This window comes from Hemicordylus capensis, chromosome 6, assembly GCF_027244095.1.
Source record: "Hemicordylus capensis ecotype Gifberg chromosome 6, rHemCap1.1.pri, whole genome shotgun sequence".
Classification (NCBI taxonomy): domain Eukaryota; kingdom Metazoa; phylum Chordata; class Lepidosauria; order Squamata; family Cordylidae; genus Hemicordylus; species Hemicordylus capensis.
The window spans coordinates 158,636,557-158,656,119 of record NC_069662.1 but is presented as its reverse complement, the minus strand read 5'-3'; the positions used below and the strand labels follow the sequence as shown (position 1 = coordinate 158,656,119).

Sequence of the window (19,563 nt, the reverse complement as noted above, 5' to 3'; positions counted from 1 at the left end):
GCAATAAATTCCCTATCCAGAAGGCAAATACAAATTTTAGAATATTAGGAAAAGATAACCAATGCATCTTAGAGAAGTGTCACTTTACAGCAAAACAACATTTAACATAACCCCCGGATTTGTTAATGCAATCAATCTACCAATCTATTTTTTGTGCCATGGATATTACATTCTCAAGGACTGATAACATTTGTTTGATTGATTTTACAACCATATGTTCACATAATTGATGAAGTTCCAGTTTTGATTGTTCATTTTGAGACACATTTTAGTACTCTTACACTTATTCCAAAGTGGTATGATCTTCAGAGCTAAAGGCTCATCAAAATGAGGCTAAGTTTAGAATCACTATATTGAAGAAGGAATGTAAAGGACAAACTTCTATGCTATCAACTTTTCATATTAAAACATATTTAAACTTACTTTGCATTTCCAGCCATTTGTTGGTACAGAGTCCATAACTGGTTGTAAACAAAAAGTGTGGTACCCTTTGTCACATGTATCACATACAAGCATCTTGTTGTCTTCTCCAGAATGCCTAAGAAACAGGTAAGGAGTAAGTCTTATTACGTTTGGGGGGTGGGGGTGGAGGTGGACATTTAAAAGCTAAATATCACCTTGCAGCAGGTAGCTGGACACAAAAAGCAACACAGAGGTGTGAAAACAAAAAAAGATAAACAAACACTAGAGCTAAAACCTAATAATGCACAACAAATACTTCAATCTTAATCATTCATCTTCACCAGAAACACATGTTTATGTTTGGATGTGCAAGCTATTGTACCAGTGTAATATCTTATACTTGGTATAATAAAATGTTGCAAAAAAAAATTAAAATAAAAAATAACTTATTTTGATTTTTGTTAGCTGCCTTGGATATCCTATGACACAAACAGTGAAATAAAAATATAGCAAGAGCAACAAGGCTGTTCAGGCAGTCATAAAGTACTAAGTAGCCCTTGGCATATTTCTTGTAATTGCCCCAGATAATTAATGAAGAGTGAAAGGGGAAGTGAAGGTAGATGGGAATGGCCCTTGCTTCCTACTAGCTTCAGCACTCTCTCTGAAACCTCCTCAACCAGGGAATCTGCTGTGTTGGGTTTGGCAAGAACAAAGAGAATCCCCAATGGGTCTCCAGCATGAAGAGCATGCACTTCACTGGGAAAGCTGGCTCTTTCCCCCCGCTGATCACAAGCTACCTCTGAGGCCAATCGACTTTTACAGATGGGAAGCCACAATGGTTGTGTAAAGTTAGAAGACCCCATAACCAGTAACTCTGGAAGCAAATCCAGTTTGCTTACAGAAAATGGAAATCAAGTGTCACCCTCATATCCTTCACTTGCCCTTCCTCTTCAAGCTCCTACCCATTCACACATCCAACAAAATAAAAAGTCCCAGCTGAATTCTTGTACATTCTCTATAAGCCTGCTCAGTGCTTAAATATTGACTCCAAGTCTGTCCCTTTCCACTTCTGCCTCAGCAGTGCCCATCTGTCTTTTTATTGGATATCACTGCCGTTTGGGAATTTTATCCCAAGCCACCTTCCCCCTATTGATCAAGCTTTAGTGTTTCTTTGCTGAAGTGCATTTCCAGACTTTTTGTTCATGTGTTAACTCATAAGTAACTATATTCTAGATTTGCTTACTTGCAGTTCTGGCATACTTTACAGTCAGGGCACTGCCAACCTGCCCGTTTTATAGGTGTCACTTGTATATCCAGGCACATCCCATGGTAATGCTGGCCACAGGTAGTACAAAAAAATTGATCTAAGAGATCTCCGGGACTATCACACACTGCACAGTTTGCTTCTTCCTTTGCTACAAATTAAACAGATGGCTTTTGAATCATCATAACAAAACCTTCAGAGAAAAGGCGAACTTGGATATAGTTTTAAATTATATAACATGTATCATAATATTAAAACACTACAAATAAATTACAGGCAGTTAATTACAAAGAAACACACATTTTCCACAGAATACACACAATGAAACTTGTGTTCTATACAGGTAAATCTGTTAAAAATGAAAATCTGGCATTAGCAAATTGATTTCAATTACTTTTGAAAGACAAACAACACAGTGGAGGAATACATGTGATCCTTCTTGCTACTAATACATCAAGAATTATATACACAAACAAAAGTGGGCAGTGGGGGGAGAACTGGTCATAAAAGAGCTAATGGGTGAGCCCAATGCGCCTCTTTTCCTTTGTTTCTTAGCAGTTTATGCAAAGAGTTGCAGGATAGGAGAAAGAAATCTTACGGCATTTCCCTGCCTGTACACCTTAGATACGAGTTTCTCACAATAGCCAAAACTTTTACATGGCACTTAGAGAGGTTAAAATACTTTCCAAATATGGATGAGCTTAGGCATGCATTCAAATGCTCGTGAGCAAAAAAAGCAATATGTTGTTCCCTGATGGGCCAGCATAGTATTTTGCTACATAAGCAGAAAGGCTGAAAATATGGGAACAGAGTAACTCACAAAGCATGTTACATTAGGAACATGTACCAGTATTTCTTCTTGGGGTGAAAAGTTGCTATTCCATGGGATATTGATCTCAAGAAGACTTAGAGCTAAAATGAACATGATGTAGGAGACCCTTGATAGGCTCTCCTGGCTTAAGAATAACCATGGGAAAGCTCAATTTGGATTGGGCAGTCTGGAGGGGTGGGGGGAGGAGGATCGGGTTTAACCATTCCTCTCCTAGCTATTTTACTTCAGGGCTACCTGAATGATTCAAGCCTACCACCCATAGCTGCTTTAGAAGTTTGTTGCTTAAAAAAAAAAAGTCAGAAATGCCAGTCACAGATCTCGTGCAACCTCAGTTTTTGCTGTCAGAAACACCACAGTACACAAGACTGCAAGTTTTGTGTTTTAGTATCACAAGAACAAATGAGATTTCCTCCCCCAAAAATAAGCGTGAGGTAGAAATGGGTATAGATCATGTCTCCAATTATCTTTCTTTCCTCATTTTTCACTACATCATTTTTTTACAAATTAAACACTTGTATAAAAGTAACTATCACTAGGAAATTGCCAATTTTTAAGACAAATATATTTAGTTATTTTAACACAGCTCTAATATTGCTTTTATAAACTTCTCTTAACAACTTGTAGCATGTTTGCAACAGAGTTGGCAACAGCTTCAACATAATGTGATTAGGATTCTATGACTATGTATTGCAATCCACACAGGCATCTGTGCTATAGTAAAGACTCTTGGCACTGACAATGGAGGTGCCCAAATGTTACAAAGTAAAGGGGCAGGTAGAAGCATTGCTGATTGCCACTGGCTGAGCTACTCAGGTCCTAGAGAAAGGTAGGGTAGGCAGGAAGCGCCAACAAAGAAGGGGCAGAAGAAGAGGTGGAAAAAAGCAAAAGTGAGCTTCAGAAAATATGACGGCAAGGGAAGCATGGGGCTGAATGGAGGTTGGATCTTAGGAGAGGGTGTGGTCAAATTAACAAGGTGAAGATCAGAAAAGTAAAACTACATGTGATGTTAAACATGTCATTTGTGTTTCCACCTTCGTTGTAATTAAAGTAGAAGTCACTGGGGGTGGAGGGGAGAGGAGAGAAATCAGGAACATAGAGCACAGGGAGGGGACATTAACTTCCTTTCCCCTTGCTCTGCAGTCCCAGTAAATTTCCCCCCAGTTGCTATTTGCCTCAGGAGGGAAGCTACTATTGGTACCATCAGTATCTTTCCTCTTAGGACAAATAGCATTGTGGGGCATGGGGTGTGTTCCCTTTAGAGAATGGAAACAGGGAGTGGACAGGCAAAGAAGAAAGCTGCACATGGCCAGGAGCTGCAGAAGCCAACGAAAGTTCAAGTTCATATGTTGATTTGAAATAACCAGCCAACTATTTATCTGCAAGCACCATCCACTTCCCTAAATTCCTTAATTGTGTCTATCTATCTAATTTATACATCGCCTGATATGTGCATCTCTAGGTGGTGTACACAATTTAAAATACAACAAATATAAAACAGAGTTAAAATGATTTAACAGAATAAAAATTTAAAACAATCTCATATGATAAAAACAATTATTAAACATTTTAAAAGCCTTAAAAGCCTGAGAAAACAGGTGCGTTTTGAGTGTCTTCCTAAAAACAAACAGAAGGAGATGCTCTTATTTTGTCAGGGAGCATGTTCCAAAACCCTGGGGCAGCCACAGGGAAGGCCTGGTCCTGAGTTGCCAACAAATGAGCCAGCAGCAACCGTAACCAGACCTCTCCAGATGGTCTTAATAGGCGACAGAATTCATGACAGAGAAGGCACTCTCTTAAGTACCCTGGATCGAAGCCATTGAGGGCTTTGTAGGTAATAACTACAAAAACACCTTGGAGCATTTGTATTTTTCTCCAAAACATATCGGCAGCCAGTGCAGTTATTTTAAAATTGATGTTATGTGGTCCCTTCGGGTTGTCCCAGAGACTAGTCTGGCTGCCGCATTCTGTACCAATTCTAGTTTTGGACATAGAGTGCAATAGTCAAACCTGGAGGTTACCAGCATAAGCAACACTGTTTTAAGATAATTTACCTCCAGAAATGGGCGTAGCTGATGTACAGTGGGTATTGGAAAGAATCACCCCCTTTGATAGACCTTAAATTCTGGTTCCCTTACATTCTGAAATGAAAACACGAAGAAAATTCCCTTCACCAGCTGTACTTATCCAATGCAACCTATAACATCCAACTGAAAAACATCACAATTACAGTCCAGAAAAAGTGTCAGAAACAAAAAACAAGAATTACTGAGATTGAAAAAGGATCACACACACACACCCCCAATGTCAATATTTTGTTGAACCACCTTTTGCTTTAATAACAGCCTTGAGTCTGTTGGGATACTTCTCTATCAACCTTGCACATCTAGACGGAGCAATATTTGCCCACTCCTCCATACAGAACTGTTCAAGTTCGGTCACATTGGATGGTAGGTGTTGGTGGACTGCTATCTTCAAATCTCCCCACAGATTTTCTATGGGATTTAGGTCTGGGCTCTGACCGGACCACATGAGGACGTTCACTTTTTTCTCCTTCAGCCACTGTGTGGTCAATTTTGCTGTGTGCTTCGGATCGTTGTCATGTTGAAAGGTGAATCTTCTGCCCATCCTCAACTGTCTGGCAGAGGGTAGCAGGTTTTCTTCCAGAATCTGACGGTATTTTGCCCCATCCATTTTTCCTTCTACCCTAACGAGAGCCCCAGTCCCTGAGGCAGAGAAACACCCCCACAACAGGATGCTGCCACCTCCATGCTTCACTGTATGGAGGAGTGGGCAAATATTGCTCCGTCTAGATGTGCAAGGTTGATAGAGAAGTATCCCAACAGACTCAAGGCTGTTATTAAAGCAAAAGGTGGTTCAACAAAATATTGACATTGGGGGTGTGTGTGTGATCCTTTTTCAATCTCAGTAATTCTTGTTTTTTATTTCTGACACTTTATCTGGACTGTAATTGTGATGTTTTTCAGTTGGATGTTATAGGTTGCATTGGATAAGTACAGCTGGTGAAGGGAATTTTCTTTGTGTTTTCATTTCAGGATGTAAGGGAACCAGAATTTAAGGTCTATCAAAGGGGGTGATTCTTTCCAATACCCACTGTATCAGCCGGAGCTGATAAAAAGCACTCCTGGCCACTGCCTCAACCTGAGAAACCAGAGTAAGTTTTGGATCCAGGAGCACTTCCAAGTTACATACCTGATCTTTCAGGGGGAGTATAACCCCCATTGAGAACAGGCAGATCCAAACCATACCTCGGATCCCAACACCCCCTCCCCCCAGTAAGTAGCTCCGTCTTATTTGGATTCAACTTCAGTTTGCGATCTTATTTGTTAACTTGTGTTACTTACATCTTTGAGGAGCCTGGTCAATGTGGTCTGGGCAAAGAAGGGAGAAGTTATTAAAATCCTGAAAAGTGCCTGCTCCAGCAGCACATGGATAATGGTACATCTGGGTGCATTTCTCTTCACAGCATTTGATAGTGGCTCCAAGGTGCTTGCAATATGCACATCGCTGAAAAACAAAAGCACGCACCTATTTAACATTTTTAAAATAATCAAACAGAGTACTCACAAAGAGAGGGAACTTTTCTATGCACAAAAAATGCTTTCCAATTCTTCCCTACTTGTGTCCTTACAACCTCCCTATGAAGTCGATTAGGCCAAGACATATCAACTTGGTCCAAGGCCACCCACCAGATTTCACAGCTGTGTAGAGATTAATACTGCATCTACTACACTACCCTGGAATAGAACATTTTCTTGACAATTGAACTCAGTGGGTCCACTATAAATAAATAAATAAATTGTAATGTATGTAATATCTGCAACATCTTTCTTTCTGAGGATACTCCAGTTCCTTTCCCTCCCCTGCAATACATTCTACTTGCTTAGTTTTGAGGGAAAACGTTTCCACTTCTAGTATGCGTTTCCTCTACCCAAATACAGTGTATGGTTATCAACAAATATATTACAATCTATTTAATAAACTTATCTTGCAGTAAATTCCATTAAGTAGATATATTCTGAATGATTTAGATCAGGGGTGCACAACTCAAATATTCCAGTCTACTGGAACCAACCAACCATGATTTTGTATGCAGAGGCCAAGGTCAATTTTCAGTGCATTACTTATTACATTAAAATTATTCAACATAAATAAATTAAATCAATTATTAGTTACTTGTGGATCTTTCCCCTTGTCAAGGAACTCACAATTTTACCAAAGACAAGCAACAGGACTACCACTCCTGCTCAGTCAGTGGGGCATCTGGAGTGCATGTCAGCCCCAAACAAATGCCACAGCTTCTCTCCATAAATTGATGTTGCTTTCAGGCTGCAATCCTAGGCATGCTTACTTGGAAGTAAGCCTTCCTGGTAGAATGTGGGGCTATTTCTTCAGGAACCTAAAAAGGATGGCACTTCAAGCTAATTTCAAGAGAGGACAAAAGGATGGACTCGTCGGAGAAAGGGGAGCTGACCAAAAGAGCCTCTGCCTTTCTGGGGCATGCTCTGAGGCTCTGATGCAGCTGCTGCACTGTTCCAACCCACTTTATGCACTGTCACTGCTGCTCAAGAAGCAGCAACTGGCTTACTCACTTGTTGGTCCATTACTGTACATTCTACATTGTAGAGTATCACAAAATGAGGGTGACGGGCTATCTGAACTGCCTGAATTGTTAGCATGTCTGTATTTGTGGAAATATGTGAACAAAAATAATTGCAAAACATAAATATGCTATGCAAGGGAGAAGATACCGCATCATACATTCCATAGAATATTATCTACACAAAGGGATTCAACAATTTCAGTTTTCGTTGTAATACGAATATAAGCTATTTTGTCATTGATGATGTACAAAAGTTGTACTGTATCCAGCAAGTTATGATGTTTTTGAAGTTAATACAGGGTAAAGAAGAGGGGTGGGGGGATCAAGCTTCTTTGTTCTTTGAAGCAAATGTGTTTTTATTTATAAATACACTTTCCCATCCCATTACGTGTGTAAAACACAATGGGCAGCATTGGGGATATGCACAAAACTGGTTTGCCTGGTTCGATTCAAGTTTGAACCGGACTCTAACCAAACTGGGTATGTTTAGTTTTGCCCCCTGAACAGAGCCCCCCACCCCCGGCTCCGCTTTAATGAAAGAAAGAAAGAAAGAAAGAAAGAAAGAAAGAAAGAAAGAAAGAAAGAAAGGGAAAGCCTCTGCAGAGTGCTGCCACTGCAGGGGGGGGGGGACTCCAGCGGTTCCCCTTCCCCCTGCTTTCTGAAGGGCCGTGATGGTGGCCATTTGGGAGGCCACCACACATGCGCCCTGGCCATCTGCGTGGCCGGGTCACATGTGCGGTGGCCTCCAAAAGGGCCACCACCATGGCCCTTCAGAGAGTGGTGGGAGACCAGTGGGGTGAGGGGGAACCACCAGAGACACACACCCCTGCATGGCTGACACCCCCACCCGAGGAAGTGAATTATTTAATTTTTGGCTTTTAAAAACTGTAGAATCACCGAGCCGGCAAGGGGGGGTGGGTTCTGCTCAGCTTCGAGTTGAACAGGGCCTGGTGCAGCTCCTGAGCTAGCCCTCGCGCCAGACCAGTTCAATGGTGAACCGGCTCAAGGTTGAACCGGTTCACACATCCTAGGCAGTATCCAGACTAGTTAATCATGAATAAGCACCACCGAAACCAATGAGACAGATTAGTCATGACTAACTCAAGTCTCATTAATTTCAGTGGAATTCAGTAATGACTAACTTAGACTGGATGATGCCCAATCTGTATTATTCAATGTAACCCACAACATGTATTAATCAATCTAAAACACACAATTCTTTTTAAAAAGAAAAACTTCATAGCAAACAACACAAAGTAACAAATTATGAGACACTTTCTCCTCAGCTCAGAACACAACTAAAAGCCAAATTTTTACTTGCTGGTGAAAAACAAAACCAGAGGGAGATACCCAACCAGCTCTCTCTGGAGGGGGAGTTCCACAACCAACAACGGTGCAACCACTGAGAAGGCCCTTCTCTGGGCCTTAATTAATCTAACCTCCTGAAGGGACAGGGTCCAATGTAGAGCCTCCCCCTCACCAGCCTCAGTGGATAGGGAGTAATAGGTAGGCAAGGCCAAGGCTGCTTAAGATTTTTGAGGTCAAAATCAACCCCTGAGGAACAATCTTCACATTCTGGCACCTCTGCTCTGACTGTAAGATTATGCCTCAAGAACTGGGCCTCGAACAGGGCTGCACAACTTCAGCCCTCTAAATCTTATTGAACTACTACTCCCATCACTCCCAGCCACAGTGGCCAATAGTTAGGGATGATAGGAGCTGTAGTCCAATATCAGTAGGAGGGCCAAAGTTGTGCAAACTTAACCTAGAAGCTAGTCAGCAATCAAAATAGATGAAGAAGAACTTAGTTAAGATGTTTAATGTTAAAAAAAGGCGGGGGGGTTCACATTTCCTCCTTGCACCATATAAAGTTGCCGGTGCAGAGCCATATTTTGCAATGTATTGGATATGAATGATTTTATTACAAGACATTTTTATATATGCCTTTGGGTTAGTCCCTCTTGTTTTCTGCCATTTGGCAGCGTGACTCCTTTCTTCTCTCATCTGCAGCAGATGCTGGAAAAAACTCATAGATAAAAAGTGACTCTAAAATGTAATCGTTTTTCAAATACCTGGGCCTCCTCTCCCTCCCCCCCCCCCCCCCCGTTCCTGGGCATGCCTTCCAGGGGCTTGTCTCCCCTCAGGGGAAGGAAAAGGTGTCCCAAGAGCCCTGCCAACAAGAGTCCTGCTGACGACAGTGGAGAACACATAGAAAAGAAGAAACAATTGAAAATTGATGCCTTCCTCTCCCTTTCAGAGGCAGCAGCAGGAGATACAAGCACTGTGAGTACCAAGAATAGATTTACGGCTCTGGACACGGAATCTCCCTACCCTTCAGCCAAGGAGGCTGCTTCACGCAAGGCAGCTATAAATAAAACTGCTCCAAAATTGTCTCATCAGAGGGCCGAGTGGGGAAGCTCCTCGAAATAAGGAGGCAGGGCTTCCATAGCTCCCAGCCAAGCATCTCACCCCTCAATTGACCTTGTCACTCCACAACTCAGCGATGCCTGTTTAATTTCAGCTGAATCTTTAATTATAATCCTTGGCAGGTTGAACACCATTGCAGAAAAAATGGACAATTTAAGACAAGCTTTTGACCAATTCATCATAAAGAACCAACAAGGGGTTAAAAAATACAGTCGACATCAATAACTCCTGGCCAGCCCCTCCCCTTGTGTTTGACTCACTCCCCACATGTAAGAGGCCTTCTGGGTCTTCGGGAATCAACAGTTACCCAAAGTTCCATAGAATTTAACAAGCATCTCGGCTTGTACTTGAATTTCCCATAGAAGATTATTGCAATTGGGCTAGCTGCCAGGCAATTATTAACTCATTGTCTTCTCTCACAAACTCACAAAAAGCAAATATTAGATTCATTTCATACTACTATCTCCCCTTCTGACTGAATGTGAAAAGACTCTTTCTAACTTTTAAAAATCCAGCAAAGATCTTAAAACTAATGCCCTTGACAAATTGCCAGCAAATTTACAATATTGTGGCAAGGAGAGGTCCCCCCCACCCAGAAAAAAAAAAGCCTTTAAGAAGCCTTATCTCTAGCCAAGAGATTTATAGCCTATCTGTCAGAGTATTTAACCCCAATCACAATAAATTCCGCAGTCAAGACAAGCCTCAACTAACTTCCTCCACAGAGACAGCTAATTTGCAGCCTCACAGTCCCATCCAAGATGAACTGCTCCAGCTAAAAAGTAAACTTACTGCAGTTATGCAAATCATAAGTCCACAGACAGGATTAAAAGGGGTCTCGTGCGTAGCTTCAGACTCTGGATATGACTGGAGCAGGATATGAAAATCCAGCTATCACACGTAATCTCAAGACTCTTCAGCTTCTCAAATCAGGTCATTCTTCAGACATGCGCAGCCAGACCAACCCGATGGAGGTAACTCCCCACTACCACCACTGCCAACAGCTACTGAAAGTGCACCCGTCGGACTTTTATTCAGAAAGCGAAAGCGACAGTGAAAAGAGACAACCCTGGAGCTCTGTCTCTCAGGCTTCCCCCTGCCTCCCTTAGATGCGTCATGGATTCCAGAGCAGGGGTGGGACCCCGGACATGGGCTCCTGCTCCGCAAGATATGCGCCCTGGAGTGCTCCTTACTTCTGACCCACACTTTTGACAGAATTACTGCTCTCCTCGCCCCAGATAGACTGTCCATGCCACGGGTCTCCCAGGTTCTCCCCATGGTTCCCCCTCAACCGACTCTAGGTCTGATGACTTCTATGATAGAAGAACCGATTCACACAAGCCCTTTGGCATTTAACGGGAATGGACAGAGCCACTCCCCCCCCACACACACAGCATGAAGAGGCCAAGCTGCTACTCATGAAGAGGCCAAGCTGCACAGCCCCACCCAGGGCCTGGAATCTGTGGAAGGCCCCACTGCCTTGCAAGGTTTGGGTACTGGCATATCTTTGGTCAGTGACTCAAGCACTCAAGACTCCCCTGCTGACATCCCTGGACTGGATCCAAGACAGCTGGCTTATGTGAAGTGTTGGACCAACTAAGTCCCTCACCAAAGCCCCCCAGGCCAGAGTGGCGGGTGCTAGCAGATGCCCCACTTCCTCCCCATCTCAGCAAGAGCCCCAGTCCCCCAGCTTGGCTGCTGAAGATTTTCTGATTCCTGTATAGAGTTCTCCTGCCCAGAATGCAACTACCACCTTGACCCTGTGACATTCCACAGACCAGCATAAGTTCATGGTCCTGTTGTGGAATGTGGCTGAGTGGCTCCGTTCCAGAGCCTCAGACTCCACCAACTTACTCTCCCATTTCAATATAATCTTGGTGCAGGAAACCTAGACCGCGTATGACCTTACACTTAATGGATACCACTCATACAAAGTGGGGGCTCTCGTCTCCACCCACCATACTACAAATCCAGTACAGGAACCAATGCTGCAATGGTCCTCCTACACCTCCTCATCCTTAAGAGTCAATATAAACACCTACTGGCAAACAAGAAAAGAGAAGCAATGAAGGCCACTTGGTCACGGCTTATCCAGGTGGTCAGAGCAAAGGGCTCGGCTATGTTCTGGCACATCACGACCAACTCCAGCAGCAATGGCTTGGCTCAGTTAGGCACCCATATCTCATCACAGATCTAGGAAAAGCACTTTCAGAAGCTGTATGAAGACCCCACTGCAAAAGATGGCTCCTGTATACCAGATGAAAAGGACTTGCCCTGGTCTCTACGGCTGAGATTGAGTCCCTCATTTCCCAAGCCAGAGCAGGGAAGGCCCCTGGGGAAGATGCCCACCCCCAGCTTATAAAAATAATATTGAGTGGTGGGCTCCAGTCTTGGCCTTGCTTTTTAACTTACTTTGACTTTCATGGCTGTATTCCCAAGGACTGGGAGCTAGCGATTATCATCCCCAAATTCAAAAAGGGAAGAAGGGATGATTGCACCAACTATAGGCCTATCAGCTGGCTTAATACCATCAGCAAGCTTTATGCTAGACATCTACATGGGAAACTTAAGGATTGGCTAGACCAAGAAAATCTGCTTGCAGAGGAGCAAGCCAGCTTTAGGGAGGGAGATCCACAACTGATCAATGCCTGGTGCTTCAGCACCTCACTGAAAAACATTCTGTCAACAACTCAGCCTCCTTTTACACTGCCTTCATTGATCTTAAGGCCGCTTTTGATTCCATCTCCCAAGTCAAGCTATGGGAGAAGTTGGAAGCCTCCTCGAGCAACCAACGCCTGCTCTATCTGATCCACATTCTTCATGCAGATACAACCCTCAAGGCAAGGTGCAATCCACAAGGGCACCTCACGAACCCTGTCCCAACACAGAAGGGAGTCAAACAAGGATGCATCTTGGCCCTGCTCCTTTTCAACTTTTACATCAATGACATGGTGAGACAGCTTAGTAGCCCAGACTTTAACCCTACCAAGCTGGTGCTCTATGCCGACAATGCTGCAATCCTCTCTAGGACCCCAATAGGCCTCAGAAGAGCATTTAGTGGCTCTAGCTTGGTACTGCAAGAACGATCAACTAGAAATCAAGTATAAAAAAACTAAAGTTATGGCTTTCGCAAGAAGACCCTAGATTCGTCCCTGGAGTATAATCAGCCACAAGGTCGAACAGGTCACTTGTTTCAAATATCTGGGAGGGAGTGGTCCTACATGCCTGTGGCTCAAGAAAGGCCCACTGAGACCATGTCGTCCTCACCGTTCAGAGGAGCTCCACCACCATTCTAAAATTCCTATGGACTAGAGGGAGCCACCTGCAGTGCTCAAATTATTTGAGGCCAAGATGTTGGCGCAACTCCTTTATGGTGTCCAATCAGGGTCGCGATCCAATCTTGCCCTTTTGGAGCAGGTGCAGTCCAAATTTCTAAGAGTGGTCCTCCAAGTGCCTCACTATGTCTCAAATGCCATCCTACGCTTGGAAACGGGCATGATAAAGGTTGAGGCCAGAGTGTAGTTGTCCATTCTTAAACTCTGGTTTAAATTATCCCTCAACCCTCAGGGCCTGACCCCTCTGACCCTACAGGACAAAAAAGGGCAGTGAGAACTAAATTGTCGCTCCTGGGCTTTCCCTCCCCTCCTACTTGCTATGGACCATGACCAGACAAAACCAGTAATCAAACAGAGGATAATGGACACTGAGTGTAAGGCTGACCTAGGCATGGTTGCAACCTTCCTATCCTCAGAAAGGCACAGACACTTTGCGTCCCTCGTCATGTACCTGTCACAGCTGGAAATCCCAAGCCACAGAAAGGCTTTTACCCTTGCCTGATATCATGCCCTTCCCTCCACTGTATTGGAAGGCAAATACAGAAAGATCCCAATTGCAGAGAAACTTTCTCCCTGTGACAGGGAGGTAGAAAACACAGAACATATTTGTTCTCTTTTGCCCCTTTTACAGGGACATTCAGGCCAAACTTATATATCCACTACTTCTCAAGTACCCTGGCCGCCCAAACCATGTCTATACCTGGTTGCTGCTTTCGGATGAAGATCCAGCCTTCACATATAACACTGTTAAGTTCTGTGTGGCAGCATGTAGGATCCACTGGATCGTGACTGCCAAGCCATTCCTTTGCATCAGCTCTGAATAGTTTTAAATGGCTGACTATATTATCTTTTTAGTGTTCCTATTCAGAGGTCTTATTTTATATACTGTACACCTTAAGTGGCGCAGCAGGGAAATGCTTAACTAACAAGCAGAAGGTTGCTGGTTTGAATCCCCGCTGCTACTATATCGGGCAGCAGCGATATAGGAAGATGCTGAAAGGCATCATCTCATACTGCGTGGGAGGAGGCAATGATAAACCCCTCCTGCATTCTACCAAAGAAAATCACAGGGCTCTGTGGGCGACAGGAGTCGAAATCGACTTGACAGCACACTTTACCTTACTCAATTTTAGCCATGACTTTTTGCATTTTATATATTTCACATTCTATAATTTTTTAAAAAAAATACAGCTGTTTAATAATCTCACAGCTACCCTCTTTAAGGGTAGCAGCCTTATAGTATTACAATCTAGCTTTATAGTACTAGAGCAGTAATTTTAAAGTAATATAGTTTTATGGCTCCATAATTTGTTTTTATTATTTTGAATCATGTTCTACCATTCTATCTTATGCTGGTCTTGGATTGTAATAAAGATGATTGATTGAATGGTATCATCCATATTTGTGAAACAAGACCAACTGAAATAAAAAGTCACCAAAATACACTGAACAGACTGCACTTCTACATTTTTTGTTTCACTGCCAGACTCAGCTTATTCCTAGATGCACCTACTGTACACTAAGTAACTAGCTATCAAGAATTAATGAGACCTGCTTGCTAAAAAAGAATTCAGGGGAGACTACTTCGCTGGGCTATCAATACAGGCCATAGATATTACAGAGGTATAAAACAGAAATTAACTACAACAGAGATTCTTAAAACATACTGCTGTTCTGAAATGTAATATGGACCGAGAACCTGTAAATCTTGCCGAGAAAAAGTTCCCATATTCCCTACAAGAAGTCTCTCACAGCCAGCAAAATCTGAAAGAGTTCCCTTCTTCAAGCTGACCCATACATACTGGCCTGAGAACATGCCTATCCAAGCAACTTCCTATGCCTCTTTAGAAAGGCCAACGCCATAACCTCAGTGTAGTCATGGGAAGGATTTGAGGGACGACTAGGCCTCACTTAGAGTAACTGCTAGGAGAGACAATTGTTCTTATTGCATACTCTTGTTTTTCTCTTACTCTAACAACAACAACAACAACAAACAACAACAACAACAATTCGATTTCTATACCGCCCTTCCAAAAATGGCTCAGGGCGGTTTACAAAGAGAAATAACAAATAAGATGACTCCCTGTCCCCAAAGGGCTCACATTCTAAAAAGAAACATAAGACACACACCAGCAAGAGTCACTGGAAGTACTGTGCTGGGGGTGGATAGGGCCAGTTACTCTCCCCCTGCTAAATAAAGAGAATCACCACGGTAAAAGGTGCCTCTTTGCCCAGTTAGCAGGGGCAATAATAAGACCTTGTTGCTAAAATGTGCGACTCTTCATTTTGAGTCTGCCTTAGTCACACTTCCTCTGGAGGCCTAGGACTGCTCAGCCCTTCTAGGGAGGATTTTGCCACTTTAACCCCCAGAAATCTTATACGGAGAGTGGGTTTCCCCACATCAAAATAAAGTGGATGATGGCAGCCTACTATGAATCCCTTACAGTCAAGGATTCACCCAAATGAACTCCCCCTCCTCTGGTTCTGGTAGGAGCTATGACACTGAGTAATCGTAGTCAGAATCTGAGAATCACTGCTCTCTTCTCTTTCCTTATTATTCAAATGCTCATGCAGTTTACAGAATACTCACAAAATCCATATTACCTGTCTTGCTATCAGGTAATATCAATCTAGTATGTTTTAAAATTTAACCTTTCAACAAAATATGCCAGTTCAATTAGAACATAAGACAATATGCATTTCATTCCAACATAGAGGAAAATTCAGACATATTTATTATTTAAAGCATTTTAATCTCACTTTTTGACTACGGTATTACAAAGCAGCTTACATACATTTGAATTCTTAGTGAAAACTTCAATTTTGAATGGTCTTCATTTTTTAAAATGTTGTTCTAGTAAGAACTAATCAGCCTGCTTTCCTTTCACTGTCTCTACAACTGGACTAAATTAGGTTCAAATAGAGGTTCACACCTCAAATATTCTTGCGTCCCCCATCTTGGATCGGGGTGGATGACATCATTACAAACTTCACCAGTGAGGTGTCCCTGTGAGTCACTCACAATATGTACCTAATATGGTTCAAATCAGTTAGACTGTCCACAAGCTAGTGCACTTGCACCTCAAAAGTTTACGTGTCTGCCATCTTGAATTGGGTTGGATGGCATTGTCACAATCTACGCCACTGAGGTGTCCCTATGTGTCCCTATAGCTGTAGCAAATTTGGTTCAAATTAGCCCACTTGCACCTCCAAAGTTTGAGTCCACCATCTTGAATCGGTGTGGATGACATCATCACAAACTAGGCCATTCAGGTGTCTCTGTGTGTCACTCACTGAAACTGTACTCAATTTGGTTCAAATGGGTTAGACAGTCCACAAATTAGCTGGCTTGTGTCTCAGATGTTCATGTGACCACCCTCTTGGATTGGGGAGGATTACATCACCACAAACTACACCACTGAGGTGTCCCTATGTGTCCCTACAGATGTACCAAATTTGGTTCAAATCAGTTAGGCGGTTCACACGTTGGGGCCACATGTCCCTCAAAAATTTACGTGTCCACCATCTTGGATCGGGGTGGATGACATCATCACAAACTACACCATTGAGGTGTCCCTACAACTGTACCCGATTTGGTTCATACTGGTCCAGGCATTGCAAAGTAGGGATGTGCACGGAACCGCGGAGCTGCGGTCCGGCACTGGGGTGGGGGGTTCCAAATAACGGCGGGGGGGGCTTTACTCACCCTCCCAAGAACGGCGCCGTATTTATGTGAGTAAGCGGGCGGCATGCCTCCCTGCCGCCCGCTTCATTCCCCCTCTCGGCGTTCCCTCCGTTCAAATTCTGAATCGGGCGGCAGGGTATCTCCCAGTCCCTGCCGCCCTCTTTAATGCCCCCGCTCGGCTGGCGGCCGCCCCATTCAAGCCTTCAAGACCCCTGCCAGGCCGGCCCGGCCCGGCCCTTCCCTTCCCTTCCCTTCGCAAGGGGGACGAGCGGCAGAACTCCCTGCCTTCCCCCTTGCCGGCTGCGCTGCAAAAGGCTTCTTAGAAGCCATTTGCAGCGCAGCCGGCAAGGGGGAAGGCAGGGAGTTCTGCCGCTCGTTCCCCTTGCGAAGGGAAGGGAAGGGAAGGGAAGGGAAGGGAAGGGAAGGGAAGGGAAGGGAAGGGCCGGGCCGGGCCGGGCCGGCCTGGCAGGGGTCTTGAAGGCTTGAATGGGGCGGCCGCCAGCCGAGCGGGGGCATTAAAGAGGGCGGCAGGGACTGGGAGATACCCTGCCGCCCGATTCAGAATTTGAACGGAGGGAACGCCGAGAGGGGGAATGAAGCAGGCGGCAGGGAGGCATGCCGCCCGCTTACTCACATAAATACGGCGTCGTTCTTGGGAGGGTGAGTAAAGCCCCCCCCCGTACTCCTGTGGAACCCCCCACCCGAACCAAAACCACCCCGTGTCCGGACCGGTCTGGAGGCCTTTAGAATGGCCTCCGAACCGGTCCGTGCACATGACTACTGCAAAGTTGATGCAGGGGACGGGGACACACACACACACACACACACACACACACACACACACACACACAGAATGCTGGGTGATCTCATAAGCCTACTGGTAAAGGTAAAGTGTGCCATCTAGTCGATTTCGACTCCTGGCGACCACAGAGCCCTGTGATTTTCTTTGATAGAATACAGAAGGAGTTTACCATTGCCTCCTCCAGCCCAGTATGAGATAATGCCAAAGTAGGCTAAAAAAAAAACCCTATTCTTTCACACTTCTAAAAGGTTAACATTCAAAATTATTGTAACATTTGTCTTGAATACCTAAATGAAAATGATAGAGAGCATCAAATTATTTATTCTATTTATCGGCTACCTTTCTGTGCTGTTGGGCCATCAAATTAGCAGTATTAACCCTTCAACACCATATCATTTCTTCTGCAAGTTATCAACTAAGTGGTCTTGTCATCAATTTTATTTATTTGATTTCTTTACTGCCCTTCCAAAAGTGGCTCAGGGCAGTTTACACAGAGAAATAACAAATAATTAAGATGGATCTCTGTCCCCAAAAGGCTCACAATCTAAAAAGAAACATGAGATAGACTCCAGCAACAGTCACAGGAAATACTGTGCTGGGGTGGATAGGGCCAGTTACTCTCCCCCTGCTAAATAAAGAGAATCACCACGTTAAAAGGTGCCTCTTTGCCAAGTTAGCAGGGATAACTTAATTTTACAAAAGGGGATTGCAAAAGTTAAGTTTTCAGAAACCAGAACAATCTAGAGTACTTGAGGGACTGTGAAAAATGCCCAACACATTTTGATTTACAATACCATATAGAAATAGTGGGAATGGTGGAGCAGAGAGAAAACTGAATCAATTGCATCCTTAAGACACATATGGTAAAGCTACATTGGCAATTAAAATTAATTGGCAACAAAGCAAGAAAATCACTTTATAAACAATATAATATATATAATCTAAACCACATTTTAAAAAACCAACGGATAAAAACATTTGTTTAATTCTTAGAGAAAAGCGATATAGCAGTCAGAAGTAATAAATCGCCACAGGGAATTTCTGCAACAGCTGCTGACTAGACAGCTTGTTTTTTCCACAGTAAAAGTCACTACTTTGCTGCAAATGAGACTAGAGCTTACAATTCAAGAAGCTAAAGTATGTTGTTATTGTAACTCTGCCTGACCTTTGACAAAGAGGAGTTCAAAACAGTACATGAGGAAAAAAATTTTTAAAGCTGTGCTACATAAAATGCTTCCAAATGAGTTTCAAAGTACAGAAATATTTCATAAGAGCGTTTAGCACACACACACACACACACACACACACACACACACGCACACACACCCCAAAGTGTCAGAGCACATTACACAATGCAGTAACTGGAATTTCATAATAGCAGTAACATGTATGGAGCTTTCAAAATACAATAGTAGGTCAATGTAAGAACAGCCCTGCTGGATCAGGCCCAAGGCCCATCTAGCCCAGCATCCTGTTTCACACAGTGGCCCACCAGATGCCTCTCTACAGGCAGGAGTTGAGGGCATGCCCTCTCTCTTGCTGTTACTCCCTTACAACTGGTATTCAGAGGCATCCTGCCTCTGAGGCTGGCCTATAGCCCTCAGACTAGACCTCTCCTCCATGAAGTTATCCAAACCCCTCTTAAAGCCATCTAGGCTGTTGGCTGTCGCCACATGGCAGAGAATTCCACAAGTTGATTATGCATTGTGTGAAAAAGTACTTCTGTTTGTTGGTCCTCAATTTCCCAGCAGTCAATTTCATGGGATGACCCCTGGTTCTAGTTTTGTGTGAGAGGGAGAAAATTTTCTATCTATCCACTTTCTCCACACCATGCATGATTTTATAGACCTCTATCATGTCTCCCCGCAGTCTTTTTTTCTAAACTAAAAAGCCCCACGTGTTGTAGCCTTGCCTCATAAGAAAGGTCCTCTAGGCCCCTGATCATCTTGGTTGCCTTCTTCTGCACCTTTTCCAGTTCTACAATGTCCTTCTGGTGACCAGAATTGTATGCAGTATAAGGGCATTATAATATTAGCTGTTTTATTTTCAATCCCCTTCATAACGATCCCTAGCCTTTTTCACAGCTGCCACACATTGAGTCAACACTTTCAACGAGCTGTCCATGACAACCCCAAGATCCCTCTCCTGGTTAGTCACCAACAGCTAAGATGCCATCAGCGTATATGTGAAGTTGGAGT

At 43.6% G+C, this 19,563-nt stretch overlaps 1 protein-coding gene across 8 annotated transcripts in view; it reads right to left on the bottom strand.

Moving 5' to 3' along the window:
• The window catches only part of KMT2C (lysine methyltransferase 2C), a 302,840-nt gene that overhangs the window by 150,231 nt on the left and 133,046 nt on the right, over positions 1-19,563 (bottom strand). For all 8 annotated transcript variants that reach the window (XM_053260171.1, XM_053260176.1, XM_053260175.1 and 5 more), the window contains 3 exons: positions 5,861-6,023; positions 1,646-1,817; positions 424-538 (listed from right to left, as the gene is read on the bottom strand). In XM_053260171.1, the coding sequence (XP_053116146.1) occupies positions 424-538; positions 1,646-1,817; positions 5,861-6,023 (450 nt within the window). The remainder of the gene's footprint in view (positions 1-423; positions 539-1,645; positions 1,818-5,860; positions 6,024-19,563) is intronic.